Source organism: Phyllosticta citriasiana (genome assembly GCF_038021145.1).
Source record: "Phyllosticta citriasiana strain CBS 120426 chromosome Unknown IWZ02scaffold_4, whole genome shotgun sequence".
NCBI classification, from domain to species: Eukaryota; Fungi; Ascomycota; class Dothideomycetes; order Botryosphaeriales; family Phyllostictaceae; genus Phyllosticta; species Phyllosticta citriasiana.
This window is the reverse complement of record NW_027117281.1, coordinates 2,233,622-2,249,468: the sequence shown is the minus strand read 5'-3', so window position 1 is coordinate 2,249,468 and position 15,847 is coordinate 2,233,622. Positions and strand designations below refer to the sequence as shown.

At 55.7% G+C, this 15,847-nt stretch overlaps 8 protein-coding genes across 8 annotated transcripts; 4 read left to right on the top strand and 4 right to left on the bottom strand.

Moving 5' to 3' along the window:
• Window positions 1–605: 605 nt before the first annotated feature.
• IWZ02DRAFT_374542 (HSP20-like chaperone) lies at window positions 606–968 on the top strand (the record flags this gene model as incomplete). Its single annotated transcript, XM_066764763.1, has 1 exon — window positions 606–968. One exon carries the CDS (start codon window positions 606–608, stop codon window positions 966–968), a length of 363 nt encoding a protein of 120 aa, XP_066624878.1.
• A 169-nt stretch (window positions 969–1,137) lies between these two features.
• IWZ02DRAFT_217714 (uncharacterized protein) lies at window positions 1,138–2,357 on the top strand. The gene is made up of 5 exons (XM_066762770.1): window positions 1,138–1,582; window positions 1,685–1,815; window positions 1,873–1,904; window positions 2,018–2,157; window positions 2,224–2,357. The coding sequence occupies exons 1-4, from the start codon at window positions 1,361–1,363 to the stop codon at window positions 2,095–2,097; spliced, it is 465 nt and encodes a 154-aa protein (XP_066624877.1). The 5' UTR covers window positions 1,138–1,360; the 3' UTR covers window positions 2,098–2,157; window positions 2,224–2,357.
• Window positions 2,358–2,724: 367 nt separating this feature from the next.
• Window positions 2,725–4,067, top strand: IWZ02DRAFT_217749 (uncharacterized protein). Its single transcript, XM_066762771.1, has 2 exons — window positions 2,725–3,518; window positions 3,583–4,067. Exons 1-2 carry the CDS (start codon window positions 2,874–2,876, stop codon window positions 3,616–3,618), a joined length of 681 nt encoding a protein of 226 aa, XP_066624876.1. The 5' UTR covers window positions 2,725–2,873; the 3' UTR covers window positions 3,619–4,067.
• Window positions 4,068–4,314: 247 nt separating this feature from the next.
• On the bottom strand, window positions 4,315–6,717 carry IWZ02DRAFT_217812 (uncharacterized protein). The gene is made up of 3 exons (XM_066762774.1): window positions 6,097–6,717; window positions 4,844–6,030; window positions 4,315–4,782 (listed from the first exon to the last, which is right to left on the bottom strand). Exons 1-3 carry the CDS (start codon window positions 6,517–6,519, stop codon window positions 4,746–4,748), a joined length of 1,647 nt encoding a protein of 548 aa, XP_066624875.1. The 5' UTR covers window positions 6,520–6,717; the 3' UTR covers window positions 4,315–4,745.
• Window positions 6,718–8,974, bottom strand: IWZ02DRAFT_217811 (propionyl-CoA carboxylase-like protein). The gene is made up of 3 exons (XM_066762773.1): window positions 8,330–8,974; window positions 8,025–8,231; window positions 6,718–7,975 (listed from the first exon to the last, which is right to left on the bottom strand). The coding sequence occupies exons 1-3, from the start codon at window positions 8,858–8,860 to the stop codon at window positions 6,917–6,919; spliced, it is 1,797 nt and encodes a 598-aa protein (XP_066624874.1). The 5' UTR covers window positions 8,861–8,974; the 3' UTR covers window positions 6,718–6,916.
• A 31-nt stretch (window positions 8,975–9,005) lies between these two features.
• On the top strand, window positions 9,006–11,781 carry IWZ02DRAFT_480735 (carbamoyl-phosphate synthase L chain, ATP binding domain-containing protein). The gene is made up of 4 exons (XM_066769112.1): window positions 9,006–9,175; window positions 9,231–9,565; window positions 9,618–10,027; window positions 10,075–11,781. Exons 1-4 carry the CDS (start codon window positions 9,132–9,134, stop codon window positions 11,344–11,346), a joined length of 2,061 nt encoding a protein of 686 aa, XP_066624873.1. The 5' UTR covers window positions 9,006–9,131; the 3' UTR covers window positions 11,347–11,781.
• A 600-nt stretch (window positions 11,782–12,381) lies between these two features.
• Window positions 12,382–13,224, bottom strand: IWZ02DRAFT_489276 (MED7 protein-domain-containing protein; the record flags this gene model as incomplete). The annotated part of the gene is made up of 2 exons (XM_066769549.1): window positions 12,382–12,897; window positions 12,958–13,224. The coding sequence occupies 2 exons, from the start codon at window positions 13,222–13,224 to the stop codon at window positions 12,382–12,384; spliced, it is 783 nt and encodes a 260-aa protein (XP_066624872.1).
• Window positions 13,225–14,107: 883 nt separating this feature from the next.
• IWZ02DRAFT_468748 (triose-phosphate transporter family-domain-containing protein) lies at window positions 14,108–15,155 on the bottom strand (the record flags this gene model as incomplete). The annotated part of the gene is made up of 2 exons (XM_066768654.1): window positions 14,108–14,361; window positions 14,444–15,155. The coding sequence occupies 2 exons, from the start codon at window positions 15,153–15,155 to the stop codon at window positions 14,108–14,110; spliced, it is 966 nt and encodes a 321-aa protein (XP_066624871.1).
• Between the last annotated feature and the right edge of the window lie 692 nt (window positions 15,156–15,847).

Here is a 15,847-nt window from a genome sequence, read left to right as displayed (position 1 = left end):
TTCCGCAAAACATCTTCAACATGCCTTCAATACGCTACGTCAATCAGACAGCTCCCTTCTGGGACTTTGTGGCAAACTTGGAAAACCAAGGTACTACTCATCCCTTCTTTACCGCCCGATCTGGCGACAACCAAGAAAACTCGGATGATGAGCGCTCCTGGGGACCCTGGGGAGCTCGCTTTCATCCATTCATGGGCCCCGGATGTCCTCGTGGATGGCCCCGCGGTCCTCATCCTCCAAGGGGTCCTCATGGCCCAGGACATCACCACCCGCCTTCCCCTCCCCCAACTCACGGTTTTCCCCACCCACCTCCACCTCCTCCGCAGCCCGAAGGTCTCTCAGACTTGAAGGGTGACCAAGACCGCGCAGGATCCCCTACGCCCGAGAACGACGGACCTGCTCCTCCGTACGCCGAGGCCGAGTCCTCGTCAGCACCCCACGGTCACCATGGTCATCCTCATCACCGAGGCCATGGACGTCGTGGTGGCCGTCGCGGTCCATGGGGACGCGCCAGCTGGGCTGGCCCTCCATTTGACCTGAGCGGCCTCTCAGATCTTTTCCAGCGACAACTGTTTGGAGAGCAGGGCGACGGTGAGAGAGACGCCATGCAAGCAGAATTCAAGCCAGAGGCAGACGTATTTGACACGGAAACGGCGTACATCATCCACTTGTCCATCCCCGGCGCGAAGAAGGAAGACGTCGGCCTGAGCTGGGACGCCGAGAAGAGCGAGATCAGCGTCTCCGGTGTCGTTCACAGGCCCGGCGATGAAGAGTTGCTCAAGACCCTGGCTTTGAACGAGAGAAAGGTCGGTGCCTTCGACCGCAAGATTCGCCTCGGAAGCCGCGCAAACCCTGCGCAGGTTGACGGTGACGCGATCACTGCCAAGCTCGAGGACGGTATCCTCAAAATTGAAGTGCCCAAGCTGGACAAGGATTATGTCGAGATCAAGAAGGTCGACATTCTGTGAAGGGACTCTGAAAGCATCCGAAATGTGGACGACATGACGAATTTACGATAATCTTAATACTTTGATGACCATCCTGGAAAACACCAAAAAAACCAAGTACTTCAAAATACTAAAAAAAATGGATGCTTTTACCTGGAACTTTCTCGATGAAATGTGAAGTCGAATGTTTGCAACGTGACATGTGAGGAATGCATTTGATGGTGTTGTTTGCGTGCAGGCAAGACCCCGCCACATAGCTTCTTTCCGTTTGTGTGGTTGCGGGGTCAAGCGAACGTCATTCGGCAGCCGTGGAAGCTTCCTTTCTTTACCACCACAGCTCTTCGTTCTACCTCTCAACTTCAAAACCCCGACACATCCGCCTGAACCAAAAGATCAAAGCAACTGACATCATCATGTCTCTTCGCATCCCCACCTCGACTTCTGTCGCCGAATCGGCCGTCATTGAGGCGCCTCTTGCCCATGTCTGGCACCTCGTCAAGCTGCAGGACTTCAGCAAGTTCTGGTCCAAGCTGGACAAGAGCGAGTACGTCAAGGGCGCTTCGCCCGAGACGGACGTGGTCAAGTGGACCTTCAAGGACGGCACCGTTCTTGAGGTCAAGCAGGAAGAGCACTCGGTAAAGTCCCCACATTGATGCAGCCTTTTACGCACCGCTACACGCCATGAGACATGAAGCTGTTTGCAATTGAGGAAATGACATATCTAATTGCACCCGCAGACGATCAACCACTACATCACCTACTCGGTCATCACTGCTTCGCCTGAACTGAGCTACTCGTCGGTCGTCAGCACCATCCGCCTGTTTCCCGTTACATCTGGCAAGCATGAGGGTCACACCTACGTCCAGTGGTAAGCGACGACGATCCCAGTGGAGGCGAGGCAACCACAATGACTGACGCGTGGCAGGACTGGAAATTTCTCGAGCGATGCTGATGCCGGTACGTGATGAGGCTCCACCTTCAACATGCTTGGAATAGAGAGGCAATAATAGCAGTCGAAAAAGACGGGTAGGTGGATGCACGGACACAGCTCGCTAATTGTTTCTTTGTAGGGGTCATTGAGGACGCCAAGTTCAAGCGCCGTGAGGCTCTGGCTGACCTGGCCGCGGCCGTGGGCAAGGTTTCCAAGTAGGGCAGGACACATCATGATTGGTAGGAGGAGGGGCGAAATTGAAGGCAGGGCTACACGCGTGTAGGTTACCATGTTTAGGTGGACAGGGTGGAGCAGCGGAAAAGGGTTCGACTGATATTTCTGAAGCAAACAGGAATTGATCATGTCATGGTCCATGGCTTTGTTGGTCTGTGTGACGTCGGAAGGTGAATTCTGACGGGCGGCTACATGAAGCTTGACAGTGTCTGGGATTGTGAGCAGAAAAAAGGGTTGCTCCCACGCACGCGATTTGGGTCCGAGTCAGGGTCCAACGTCGACCTCAACACCAGTAGGAGCCTCTCACTGTCTGCTGCAGCACTACCCCAGATTACACCTCATCCACGGCATGCAGCAGCAGCATCCACGCCTGTCACAACCAAGACACGTAGGAAACTTCCGGCGAGCTCCCATCATCATCCCCTTTCTCTCTGCAGCAGTCCATTCCATGGCACGCCTTGACGCCTCACCAAACCACCAAAACGCGCGAGTTGGCCACTGGCGAACAAAGACGCGTAAGCTCGTCGGCCGATGGGCGCTGCAGCGGGGACTATCACGGGAAGAATGATGATGAATCCAGCTCAAGCTCGGCGGGCGGTGATCTCTGCTGCTGCAACATTTGTTTATGCGGTCACGCCTGGTCGATCTTTGCGCTCGCGCTTCTTCTTTTTCGTTTGGAGTCGTCTTTTCTCCCGAACAGGACGGGAAGCAGATCAGCGCCAGCCCCTACCAAGCTGAACCCAGGCAGGCCTCGAAACAAGATGGTCACTACTTACCTTCTTCCGGTCTTCGCTGAGCCAGGCAATTGGTGGAGCGGACCAGCCCAGCAATGCTTTGCTTTCGACATGGAGCAACCGTCCGGCTTTCCCGCTTTTGCATGTGCGACCACTGAATGGGTCTGGGTCTGGGCCCCACGGTGCCGCCGCCGCCGACGACGACGACAACGACAACGGCGGAAGCCATCATTGCCCATTTTCGTTGCGACGATTGATGTCGTAGCGGTGCCCTGTCCCCCTCCCCCGGTCGTCATGGCCCAGTGGGTGCCAACGCGCGTGCCACCGATTTCCCTCCTCCCCGTCTACAGCACGGCTGCGAGAGCTCCACTGCTTGCTTGCTTGCTCTCTACTCGTTGTGGCTATAAAGATGTCTGCGTCTCGGCCATGCTGATGTTGCTTTTTCATTCCTTACTAGCCACTGACAAGAAGCCCTGGTTGGTTTTCTTTCAGTCCTTACAGAAAAGTACAAGTCGCCGTTTTTTCAATCTCCTCCTTGTAATTTTTCGCTGTTGCTGTCAGTCTCTTTTCTTTCTTCCTCTCTACATGATCTTGCAAGACGAACCGGGCCGCACGCACAACCCGTTTCAAGATGCACTCCAAGCTTGCTATTTTTGCTCCTGGCGCTTCCAGGTTAGTCCGCCAACCTCCTCCTCTTTCTTTTCAATTGATCCTGTGTCTGACTGATTCTTTGCAGTGCCCTTGTGGCCGGCGCCCCTGTCCAGCCAAGTAACGGCAAGGCGGCTGCTGCTGGCAGCGTCCAAGCCAGCGCTCCCGCCGCTCCGAGCGGCAACCCCGCCGCGAACGGCACTCAGCCGATAGGCACGCCTCAAGCTGGCGGTGGCGGCAGCGGCCAGGGCCAACACAACGGCGGCCTGCCCCGTCCGCTTCATGACAAGACCGCTATTGTTTGGACGTCACAAAGGGCGGGCAGAGTAGGTCAGTCGCGTGCGAGCAAGCGAGATGGCGAGGCGGCGACGTGCCTGTCAGGGAAGTAGGTGGGTGGTGAGGTGGGCGCGGAGGGTTGGTCGGATGGGAGGTCGAAGCGGCAAGTGACTGCAGATATGTGCGTGGCGTTGGATTGCGCAGTCACTACAACCAGCTGCTGCAAGTGAGGAGAAAGATTGAAAGCAGACGCGATGGCAAGAGGTAGAACGGTCGGTCGTCAGTTAGGCGTCGGGTGAAGTGGCATCAGTGTTGCCGCTGTCGACGACGCCTGACTGCGTGTCTGCCTGTGGGAACCTACCACGAGGTGCCAGGTGCCAGCGTCCAAAAAGGGCGTCGACAAAAAAAGGGCAAAAAGAAAACATCGTCATCACCCGTCAGGTTTCGAACAGAAGCGGCTGCTGGAGTGTTGAGCGAGCTATCTAGATAACGCCTTTCCTCCCGATGCGCCAACCGTACCTGACGCTCGGGGTTCCGGTGCCGTATTAACTCGCTTTTTCAGATTATGTAGTAGCCATTTTGGTACGAGTCAGGAGCGGCCTTCTATCTTCTTTCTGGTCGTTGATGCTCACTGCTGCGAAATCTGAATGGGGGTTTGAGTGCTTTCTATCTGGAGCCCGTCCTGCATCACCCGCCTCACCTCGCCTCACGTTTGCTACAATGTGTACATAGCCCTCATCAAAATTTACAGCGGACCCGATAGAAGTAGGCCCTCATCCCTCGTGCAACGCCCATGACTCCGTCCATCCTGCAGTAGTGAGACTCTGTCACCGTAAACAGCAGCCGACCACTGTCCCCAAGCTCCCCTCCCAAAATTAACCCGTCTAGTATGAAACTTTACGACCGAGTATTGCGTAAACATAGTGCACCATCAAGAAAAGTGGCTCATTGGCTTGGAAATCAAAGCCCAGAGTCTCAGCGCTGGAATCCATACCACTCGATTTCATGTAAACTGTCACGTCCACAGGGTCAGTAAAACGTTGCGGAGTGCGATTAGGGCTCAGAAAACTTACAATGACATGCGATGGGCGCGGAGGTGGAAGTTGATCATCTGAACGGAGGCTTTCAAGCGCGCTGACTTGAGAAGGGCTCGATGCAAACGGCGGGCCTCGTTCTCATGGGTGTGAATGTAGTTGTTGATTGCTCGGGTGTGCGCCTTTTCGTTGATGAGGCGACCCTCAACGAGTCGCATTGCACGTTGATGGATCTGACGCATGAGCATGTCGATGGCGCGCTGCTGCTTCTTGTAGCGTTTCTTATATTGGGAGACCTTGGCTTCTAGAACTGCAGGGCGCGAGTTTGGCGCCAGCTCGTCTTGCAATATACCGTTGTAAGTGAACTCCTGACCAGGGAACTCAACTTCGTACCAAAGAGGTTGACCTGATCGGCAGAAAGACATGTCAATCGAGATCTCCCGCGGGTCTTGCAGGGTGGCTTCCTCGTGGGGTGCAAGTCTTTGCATCTGAACCGATAGCTTGCTGCTCAGCGACTCCACAAGCTTAGCCAGCTTCTTCTGCTCCAGCTTGATCATCGATGCCAATTTTCGAGAATCTTTGCGAGTGCGCTGCTCTGCCATAATCGCCTCTATTCTCTCATCTTCGATGCTTGAAACATCGTCACGCATCTCCTGCAAGCGCATCGCCATTCTCTGTGAAGGATGAATAAGAATCTTCTCCAGACAGGGCTTCTTGAGGGCTTTCGAGATGTCGTCAGAAATGAGCTCCACGATGTCCCGAAGAGGGTGCCTGCTGTTTGGCATTTGGCGGAGGTTGGCATGGTGACTGAGAACATCAAGTCCATGACTGCGACGATCTCCGCAAAATAATTCCGAGTACCGACTGAGTAGTCTGAGGTAAGAGGACGAACAATCGCGGTCATCCTTTTCGTAAAATTCGCGGTCGAAAAACTCATCGATGGTAGTCTTCTCTTGCACTCCCTTTCCCTGGTTGGTCAACGATTCGATTGGACGCAGCTCCTCCAAAACAGAAAGCATATCATGCGTAGTGTCATCGAGCTCCCAGTATGCGGAAATTTGGCGAAGTTGCTTTTCTCTCTTCCTCTGCTCGCTCTTTGAACAGTCCACGAAGTCTTTGTGTATTCCCCATCCTCGAAACTTTTTGTGCAGACCAACTCGGGGCTTCCGAGGGCCAGTGCGCTTGCTGGATTTAATTGAAGAGCTGAATAGGTGGCTTGGTTCACTCTGTTTTGAAGTCAGTATCAATCGATGGCGGTGGGGCAGTCAAAATGGCAGCGGGTCTTCACGAACCTGCGCAACTGGCTCATCACTCGCGTTGCCCAACTCAGCGACGAAAGACTGAAGCAACCGCACATTTCCCATGACTCGTCTGTACGAATCAATTTGACCAGCATATATTCTCTCGGCCTCTGTCGTGAATGCGCTTGGATTCTCTGCAGGAAGACGTCGATTTTGTCCCGGCGACTGTCGTGTCGGACCCGAAGTTGGCGACGCATCAAGGCGACGAGCTGAAGATTCGCTTGACTGTGCAGGGGGAATTGGGGTCCGGTTCTCGTTGGATGTAATTGGACGAGTAGCAGTCGAAGCAGAAGGACCGGTCGAGGTCGGAGCATTGGCGGCGTCAGTGCCAGAGCCAGAACGGCGACGAAGAAATGGGCCCACCCCATAGAGGACGCCGCCTCGGCCCGGGGCCTTGGGGCGTCCTTGAGACATGGTGATGCGATTGAGTGGGTGAATGGAAGACGAGACGAATGGGAAACCTTGCAGGACCAAACGGTTGAGGGTAAGGTGATGGAAGAAAAAGTTGAGAGAGGAGGACAGGCGGAAGCAATTTTGACTTTGAAGGTTTGTTTACATGGCCATTGTGGGCGGCGACCATTGTGGGAGGAAGGCGCGGCCTGCACCTTCTCCACGAGCCAAAGGGCAGATGGGCACAGTCGTCAAGTGCGCCGCTGTGACCGCCAGAGAAAGATCTTGGAGCTTGGAACGTGAACAGTGAGGGAGAGAAATTGCCAGTTTTGACGATGCACAAGAAGGGAACCAAAGATTTGAAGTATAGAAAAAGAGAGGAAACCAGGCGCTTTCCCTTCTCCTCTAAACAATCCACTCTTCATGTAAACCGTGGACTCAGCGTCCCTACCATCCTCTTCTGCACTCTCTCTGGCAGCAGCACTTCATACATGTGCTTCACCCACTCACCTACAACCTGCCTCGTGACAGCAGGATCGATAATCTCCTCAACACCAAACGCATTCGCCGTACGGACAGGGTTCATCAAGCGACGATACTGCTGCTCCAGCTCCGCGTAGCGAGCATCGCGAGCCTCTTGGCCACGAGCAGCCAGGACGTCGCGCAGCTCCTGAGCATGGCCAACCTCGATGCCACCGTCGAGCGGCAGGCTGCCCCACTCGCCGCTGGGCCAGGCCACGCGATGATGCGGGTCGCGGCTATCCACCATGACGGCGCCGGCGACGCCATAGACGCGGCGTACGAGGACCGAGAAAATGGGGACGCTCGTCGCGTAGTATGCCGTTGCGAGCGCGACGCCGTGGCGCATGGTTGCGCTGCGCTCGGCTGCCGTGCCCACTGCGTAGCCTGGCACGTCGATGAGCTGGACCACGGGCAAGTTGAAGACGTCGCAGAATTTGAGATGGCGGGTCAGCTTTTGCGATCCGGCGGCGTCGAGGGCGCCGCTGTTGACAACCGGGTTCATCGCGAGGATCCCGATGGGGTGACCGCCGAACCGCGCCAGCCCTGCAATGGCGGTTTGTCCCCAGTGCGGTCCGATCTGGAAGAAGGATGAGGCGTCTACAAGAGTTGTGATAATGGGCAAGGGGTTGTATGCGCGAGAGCGGGCACGGGGTATTGCAGTGCGGAGGGAGGGCGATTGTCGGTTCAGGGGGTCTGAGGACGCTATTACAGGAGGGAGTTGGGTTCCACTGGAGGGGAGGTAGCCAAGGACAGTACGCAATTGCTCGAAGCATTCGGATTCGTTCGCCGCAAGGTTGTCGATGGTGCCATTTGTGCAGTGCATGCCAGGACCTCCCAACTGACGCGGACTGAGACCTTCTTCAAACGTTGCTTTTGCTACCACCTTGGGTCCAGCATTGAAAAGGGATCCAACGTCTGCGGCCATGACGGAAAAGTGACACGCAGTAACACGAGCAGCCTGCAAACGTTAGCGTGGCCAGTTGAAAAAGACAGCACGACACAATTACCCCTAGGCCAATGGCTGGGCCCAGCACGGCACCCAGATTTGGGATTCCCATGTTGAGCTGTTGGACCACCGAGTCGAAGCCAATCAGTGGAGGGACGTAGGAGTGACCCTCCTCGATAATTGTTGTCACAGAACCGCCGCCTGAAGAACCGTCCACGAGCTTGATCATGGGGAGCTGCAGAGCCACAGCAAGCTTCTCCATGTACAGCTATAGGTCGTTAGCAATGCAACATTCCTGATAAATCAAAACCAAAAGATCGAAAGTCGACTTGAGCAATGAACCGCAAAGACCAAACAAAAACTCACCGTCTTGGCCGCCAACGCTCCATCAGCATGGCCCGCCCGGAGCGAAAAGTCGTCGGCCGTCAGGACGACCTTTCTCCCGCCAACCAGCCCAAAGCCCTGCACGTTATTGCTGGGCACAAAGCTGACAGGCTCTTCCCTCTCGCCGTCGACCTGCCGCCATTCGACAGTCCCGCTCACGCTGCCCACCTCTTTGAAAGAATCCGGATCGAGCAATTGGTCAACGCGATCCCTCACCCACAGCTTGCCTGCTTGCTTTTGGCGCGTGTAACCGCGGTGCGTCGGTTTCGACGCCATGTCGCGCAGCGTGGATATGTTGGACAAGACATCTGAATAATCAGCAGGGACAGACGACTGTTTCCGAGCTTTGCGACGGCGTCGAGCTGGTTTTTCTTCCGACGACGGGGAGCTAGGGAATCTGGCATTTTCATCTTGGAATTTTGTTGATTGCGTGAGGTGTGATGAGACCTGGGCGAGCCGTCGCGAGGCAGAAGATTGGGCAGAACTGCCACCAGCGTCGTCATTTCCTGTCATAGCGAATTTGGAATGGGGGATGATCCGGAGGAGCGATTGCTTTTGCGCTACATGGTGCCGGCTGGATATTGACGCTTGGATGAATTGAAGGGTGCGGTGGGGTTGAAGTGCCTCGGTCCCTGGAGCTACCCCACGTCACGGTTGCCGATCATTCAACCTCCTGTCATCCTTTTCTCCCGAAAACAATGGCATTGAAAAGGCATCTTTGCAAGTTGGCTCAAGAAAGGAGAGTGAAAGAGCTGGATTGACGATACTTCAACACTTTTTTCCAATGGCAAAACTGCGCCCAATCAAACGTTTGCTAGTCAGCAACAGGCAAGCCACAAACATCCTCAAAAATTAGAATCTTCGACAGCTGACCAGACTCTAGAGGCGAGATAGCCACCAGAATCCTGAGTGCAGCACGGGAGCTCGACATAGAAACCTACGCTGTCTTCACGTCTTCCGATACTTCTCACGTGCTTGCAGCAGACAATGCAATCGAGCTGTCTTCAACGTCATCCTATCTCAACGTCTCCGAACTGGTAGAGATAGCAAAGAGACAGAAGATAGACGCAATCCACCCTGGCTATGGTTTCCTCAGCGAGAGCGCCGAGTTTGCGCGGCGCATGTGGGACGAAGCGGGCGTCGTGGTGATCGGACCAGGCTGGGAGATTCTCGAAGCGACTGGCGACAAGCTGAGAGCGCGAGCGCTGGCCGAAGCATGTACGACCTCTTTGTCAAAAATTTTTGTGACTTTAGAGATTAACAGACGCAGGTCGAGTCCCGGTATGCCCTGCCCTCGAGAGGCCAACCGACAGCATCCGCGACGTTGAAGTGTTTGCTTCGCATGTAGGCTTTCCAATTATGGTCAAGGCCGTTGACGGAGGTGGAGGAAGAGGCATTCGTCTCATCAGGCGTACTGGAGAGTTGGAAAATGCGGCGAGGCGTGCGATTGAAGAAAGTCCTTCTCGACAGGTGTTCGCTGAGAAAGCCGCCATTGACGGGTTCCGCCACGTCGAGGTGCAAATTGTTGGAGATGGAAAGGGCAATGTCCTCCATGTGTGGGAGAGAGAATGCAGCATCCAAAGACGGTATCAGAAAGTAGTAGAGGTGGCGCCCAGCACGATATCTGACAGGGGATTGGTGGGCAAAGTCATAGAAGCCGCCGTCGAAATGGCGAAAAAGGTGAAGCAGCTGATCCTGCATTCAGTCCGCGATGCTGACTTGTCCAGGTCCAATACTTTTCCCTGGGGACTTTTGAATTTCTCGTGAACCCGCAGCTCAACGAGTTCTTTTTCCTCGAAATCAACCCACGCCTGCAAGTCGAGCACACCATCACCGAATCTATATCCAGCATCGACCTCGTGCGAGCCCAACTCCTGCTCGCTCAAGGCTCCTCGCTCGGCTCCTGCGGGCTTCCAAACCTCTTCCCGGCAAGCCCACCCCTCCACTCAATCCAGCTGCGCATCACGGCCGAAGACCCGCAAAACAACTGGGCCCTGTCAGTCGGCACCATCACCTCCTTCCGCTTTCCATCCGGCAACGGCGTCAGAGTGGATACGCACCTAGTCCCAGGGCACGCTGCAAAAATATCACCAGATTTTGACAGCTTAGTCGCAAAGCTCGTCGTCACAGCGCCGACGTGGGACGAGGTGCGGCGCAAGGCGCGGCGAGCCCTCGACGACACGCGCATCGAGGGCGTCAAGACCAACCTGAGCGTTCTGCACGCCATCGTGGCGCACGGCGACTTTGCAGCCGGGCACTGCTCGACGCAGTGGCTGGAGACGCAGCAGGCCAGCCTCGTCGCCGAGGGAGCACGCGTCACGACGGCACTGGCAGCGCGCGAGACAACGCGGCTAGGGTCGATGGCATCGAGCACTGCAGCAACAATAATATCAACATCAACGACATCAACAGCAACAGCACCGCTCACCAACATCAGCGCCTCCACACTGCTCTTCCGCAAAGGCGACGCCTGGGATATTGAGCTTACGCCGTCGCAAGCTGGAGTTGACGACCAGCACGAGGCCAGGAAACATCACCATCACCTCGAACTAACCCGCATCCTGCGCAACGACTTCCCCACCTCGCTCGCCGCCGACATCGCCTTCACCTCGCCTGGCACGACGAAACCAACACCCTACACCCTTTCCCTAACAGCATCGTCCGCGTCCGCCGCCGCATCTGCATCGCCGCACGCACTCGCCGACCCACATAACCCGTCGCACGTCGCGCTGCCGCTGGCCGGGACACTGGTCGAGCTGTGCGTCGACGCGGGCGACGCGGTGGCAGCGGGCGACGTGGTGGCCGTGGTGCGGCAGATGAAAATGGAGGTGGAAGTGCGGAGCGAGGTGGCGGGGCGGGTGGGGTGGGTTATGGAGGTTGAAGAGGGCGAGGAGGTTGCCGAGGGGTGGTTAGTTTGCGTTGTAGATGCTGAAGATGGAGAGGGTGTGGTGGGTGTGGGTGAGGGGGAAGAGAAGACAAGGGACAAGGCGAAATTGTAGGACGACAGCTACCATTGTAGCGAGGCAGATAGAATAATATAGCATGTATAGAAAGCGCTGTGGCGTGCTAATCGCAAGTGAGTGAGTGCGAGAGGTGACGAACAAACGCCCTTCGTACCTTACACTCCATCCACTCAACGCCTCACGCCTCACGCCTCACGCCTCGTACCCGCCCGCATATTGACTTCACATCTCCAAAACGCAAGACTGACTAGCACCGGATCCCCGAACATCCCCGGCCAATTCGCGCGGTGACTCGGGAGGAAAGGCGGCGTCGGTTCAACCCATTCAGAATCCCGGCGCAGCAGCTCGCTACTACTGAGTTCGATACCTGGTGGGTGATGTCGATATTCTTCTTCTTCTTCTTCTTCTTCGCAGCATGTAGTGACTGATGACTGACGAACGACAAGTGACGGTAAAGCTCTTTCCCCTTTCTGCTGGGTAGGTATATCATGATTGATTGGTTGATTGGCTCTCCCTACATGGTCTTTTGCGCCTGGCGCTTCCGGCTTTCTCTTTCTCTTTCTCTTTCGTCGTCCTGCGTTTGCCTGACTAAGGTGGTTCTACTTTCTCTAACTGGCAAGACGGATAATTCTACGTACGTTGGCATGACGACGGGGGGTCCCGTTCTGCTTTTTGGCGCAGAGGAGCGCCGCCGTGGTGAAGAGGCAGATGAGCACGGTCCGAAGGCAGGGGCATGCGGAGCAGCACTGTGGTGGCACGGCATGGCTACTCTTTCGGAGTACCCGTCAAGCTGCGATTCGCGGTCGAAGGTGGCCTGCGTTTCGGATTGCCTGTCGAGGCGCGCGCGGGAATCCAAGGAGGTGGCGGCGACGGCGTCAATGGCGTCCGGAGACATCGGCGGCTCAGGCGCGTCGGCTGCTTCCGCTGGCAGTAGATAAGGGGTGTGAGGAGCAGTGTGCATCCCCGAGGGAAGTTAAACTACCCTCTAAAACCCATGGGCCTCGTCGACACTTGGACGGAGCCTTCTATCCTCCCAAGTGCGAGCCAAGTATCGACTGTCAGAAACCTGTCTCAATCCACTGCCAACTCATCGTCCAGAGCGCGGAAGATGGCCCTCTGCTGCTTGCGCCTCAACTCATCCGCATCAGCTCTTGCGTCCTTCTCGTCCACCGCCTCACCCATGTCAATGCCTTCTCTCCCCAACCCCGCCAACACGGCCTCGATCTTCTCACCCATCTTCTTGACGCCCTCGACCTCATCCCTCTTACGCCGCAGCTGATCCTCCATCATCAAGATCAAGCTCGCGCGCGCCTGGTGCGGGCGGTACTCGTTGATCAGGCTGTGGCAGTTGACCAGCAGCGTATCCAGGTCCTTGAACTTGTTGGCCCACTCGGACGGGTTGACGCTCAGCAGCCCGACGTATTCGAGGAAGTTGAGCAGCAGCGATTGCGTCATGCGTTTGAGGTACGAGGCGCGGTCGAGCGTTTGCTGCGAGGTTGTCGTGCCGGACAGAGAGGTGGGCTCGGCAGGCGAAGGGTACAGCTGCTCCATGCCCATGTCCTTGAGCGATGGCAGTTGGGCATTGATCTACACCCGGCATATCAGCATTCCAAAACGTCCCAATGGTAGTAGGGTCGTGCTCCGTACATCATATTGGTCGCCGAAGCTGCGGTACTTTCCAGAGGCCGGTGGTTCGGGCGGCACTAGGTAGCGCAGTTCTGGAGGCAGGTCCAAGGGCTTCGAGCCGTCGTCTTTGTGGGCATTTTCAGAGCTACTTATCAAAGTGTCTTCACCACGAGAGGCACCCTGCAGCTCCTTCAGTCGTGCGCGATTTTCGGGCGTAAAGTGCTTCCAGAACGGCGGCGGAGCTGGCCACTGCGTGCTGACGACATTGTCCACGTCTTCGTCGGCCATTTTCGGATGCGCGTGGCTTGACTGGATTGCGCAAAAGGCTCGAATCCCACAGGCGCAAGGTTAGGCGTGAGATTGCCGTGGGGAGGTGTTTCGGAAGGGGTTTCAGTGGGCAGTCACAAAAGTGAGGTTGAGGTTGAGGTTGAAGATCAGCAGCCAAGCTTTGGAGCTTGGGCCACGCAGCAAAGGTCCGCCGAGATTTAGCCAGCGAGCCGGTGGTTATCTCCGGGAACAAAAAGAAGCATAGATCAACAACCTCTTGTGCCATTCCGCATTAACGGCTGGCGACGTGAGCCAATGGCCTTCAGATCCGAGCTCCTCTGCTGGCAGCCTCATGCAGAAATAGGAAAACTGTTGGAAAATGCTGTTTATTGGTTTCGCTTTGCCACTAAAATGCAATGATGATTTTCCTTGTCTTTACGGACTCTGTCTCTCTCCTGTTTGCACAGATGTCGCCGTTTGATTTGCCTCCATGTTCTCGAGAATTCCGTCCGCTTTGCAATGGCAAGTGTGGCCGAAAGCCCCAAACGTTGTTGCGTCGAAGCGACCGCCCCCTCTTACCTCCTGGCGACTCAAACCCACGATTCCATGCTTCAAGCGGCACAGGTGGTCCCGCATCTGCGTCCTCTCCATGATCCAGGGGAGTTGGACTTGATGATGGCTTCTTGCGCAGGAATTTCGGCGGCGCGGATGCCGTCGGTCTGCCCTTGTGAATGTGGGTCATTCAGCATCTGGGCCGGGCCGCATCGCGGATCGAGTGGGCTGGATGTCTTGTGCTCATCCATGGCCAGATTCAAGAAAGATGGGCCGGTTTTGGTGCGATGCTCAGTCTTTGGTGAGACTGGTCGTGTCGCAGATTTGATGTAGAGTAGCGCACAACGAAACCTCATTTGCGCTTGAGATGGCCGTAAAGCCATCCACCTCCGACGGCAAGTAGAACTCCAAAGGTCTCTTGTTGCGTGGGAATCCTGCCTTCGGCGTACCATCCAAAAGATAGAATGAGAATAGTCTTGAGGTTGCCGACGACGTTGAAAGTAAGAGCCGAGGTGCGGCTGATGATGAGAAATTGCGAAAGATTCAGAACGCTTGCCATCATGCCAGATGCGAGCAGGGACCAGTAAACTTCAGAGGGTATCGTGCCTGATGGTGTTGGTCAGCATGTGAAAGGGAAAAAAGAAGCCGGAAAAAAAAAAAAGGAAAAAGAAAAGAAAAAGAATCTTACGAAAGTCGGGAATCTTGTCCATTAAAGGAACAATGAAAAGTAACAGAAAAGCCGAAATGGGGGCTTGGTTCATCAACAACTGTTGCGGAGTGACATCCAAGTCGTCAATCTTCTTTCCAATCCAAATTTGATAAAAGGCAGTGACGGTGACGGCCATGACGGCAATGATTGCGCCAAACGGGTTGCTCTGGGCAGAGCCGCCATTCGTCATGATGACACCGGCGCAAATGCCAAGGATGGCGAGAATTCTGTAGGCGGTGACGGTCGTCCGGAAAATGACAAAGGTGACGAGAACGACGCAGGGCGTCGTCATGACCTTGGCGAGCTGGTAGAAACCGATCGAGTTGTAGGTCAAAGAAAGGTTGCCCAAAATCACATAGGCTGTAAACATGACGCAAATCGGAAGTACCCCGCGCAGGGGCACGCGGACAGGCTTGAACGCCCGAAAAGGCGCGCGAGTGGAGATCCAAAGGACAATGGCGGTACAAGTGAAGTGCCAAATAGTAAAAAGAACCTGGGCATCGTGCATTTGCGGGTCGCTAAAAGTTCGCTTGCTGAGAAAGACCATGGCGACCGTAGCGAAGGTGTTTAGGAGGATGCAAGCGGCGGTGACCATGCGGTCTTTGACCGAGCCGGCAGGCTCAGCAAAGAGCTGATCCGAGTCCCATTGCGGCAACTTGGACAAGCCGTCCTTTTCCTCATCTGCGACCATGTCAGGACGTGGGTTGGGGGAGAGAGGAGAGAGGGAAAGAGCGCAAGAGCCCGACGAACCATTTGAGGGCTTGGCGCGCAAGGCATCGGCCAGAGGAAAGGCAGAAACGCTCATGGACGGCGTCGGGTCGCGGAGACGAGGAACAAAGTTTTGCACCCGAGGTTGGCCGGCTCGAGCAGAGAGACAGCTTTGGCGGGGATGGGATGGGATGGGATGGGGTTGGAGGAGCTGACATTGAGGCGTGGCTGAGGTCTTGGGACGGTGGCAGACGGACCGCTAGTTATAAGGCGGCGGTGATTGTCATGGAGTGGCTGACCAGCTATTTGGACTTGTTGGACCCCTGTGCTGTGGTGTGAATCCGTCGAGTTTCACGCTCGCTCGCTCGGCGAGTGCCAGGGCAGGTCGACCGCACCGCTCCATCCTCTGCCCCGGCCCCCAAGCAAGCTGCACCGAGAGTGTCCGTCTTGTAATTCTTTGCCCTTCTTCGTTTACGTTGTTGACAGCCAAAATTTTTATTCGCATGGGCAAGATGGTGGACCAGTCACGAGAGCTGCACTCCTAATACCGCAAGCGCCAGAGCAATCATCCATCCATTGGCTTCGTATCTCCGCCATTTGGCCAAGCCGGCGGCGGGCCCAGCCTGCCAAGGCCGGCGCGGAACATCAATCATGCGCCATGGAATAGGAGTTCAT

What these genes read in the sequence shown, in the direction of transcription:
- IWZ02DRAFT_217714 (XM_066762770.1), top strand. Translation starts at nt 1,361, where the DNA reads ATGTCTCTTCGCATCCCCACCTCGACTTCTGTCGCCGAATCGGCCGTC. An exon ending in TCAAGCAGGAAGAGCACTCG is followed by an intron (nt 1,583 to 1,684) that starts GTAAAGTCCCCA and finishes TTGCACCCGCAG; the next exon opens with ACGATCAACCACTACATCAC. An exon ending in GGTCACACCTACGTCCAGTG is followed by an intron (nt 1,816 to 1,872) that starts GTAAGCGACGAC and finishes GACGCGTGGCAG; the next exon opens with GACTGGAAATTTCTCGAGCG.
- IWZ02DRAFT_217749 (XM_066762771.1), top strand. Translation starts at nt 2,874, where the DNA reads ATGGTCACTACTTACCTTCTTCCGGTCTTCGCTGAGCCAGGCAATTGG. An exon ending in TTTGCTCCTGGCGCTTCCAG is followed by an intron (nt 3,519 to 3,582) that starts GTTAGTCCGCCA and finishes GATTCTTTGCAG; the next exon opens with TGCCCTTGTGGCCGGCGCCC.
- IWZ02DRAFT_217812 (XM_066762774.1), bottom strand. Translation starts at nt 6,519, where the DNA reads ATGTCTCAAGGACGCCCCAAGGCCCCGGGCCGAGGCGGCGTCCTCTAT. An exon ending in GTGATGAGCCAGTTGCGCAG is followed by an intron (nt 6,031 to 6,096) that starts GTTCGTGAAGAC and finishes ACTTCAAAACAG; the next exon opens with AGTGAACCAAGCCACCTATT. An exon ending in CGCGCCCATCGCATGTCATT is followed by an intron (nt 4,783 to 4,843) that starts GTAAGTTTTCTG and finishes TGGACGTGACAG; the next exon opens with TTTACATGAAATCGAGTGGT.
- IWZ02DRAFT_217811 (XM_066762773.1), bottom strand. Translation starts at nt 8,860, where the DNA reads ATGACAGGAAATGACGACGCTGGTGGCAGTTCTGCCCAATCTTCTGCC. An exon ending in GAGCGTTGGCGGCCAAGACG is followed by an intron (nt 8,232 to 8,329) that starts GTGAGTTTTTGT and finishes AACGACCTATAG; the next exon opens with CTGTACATGGAGAAGCTTGC. An exon ending in GCCCAGCCATTGGCCTAGGG is followed by an intron (nt 7,976 to 8,024) that starts GTAATTGTGTCG and finishes TAACGTTTGCAG; the next exon opens with GCTGCTCGTGTTACTGCGTG.
- IWZ02DRAFT_480735 (XM_066769112.1), top strand. Translation starts at nt 9,132, where the DNA reads ATGGCAAAACTGCGCCCAATCAAACGTTTGCTAGTCAGCAACAG. An exon ending in CGTTTGCTAGTCAGCAACAG is followed by an intron (nt 9,176 to 9,230) that starts GCAAGCCACAAA and finishes ACCAGACTCTAG; the next exon opens with AGGCGAGATAGCCACCAGAA. An exon ending in CCGTCGAAATGGCGAAAAAG is followed by an intron (nt 10,028 to 10,074) that starts GTGAAGCAGCTG and finishes TGACTTGTCCAG; the next exon opens with GTCCAATACTTTTCCCTGGG.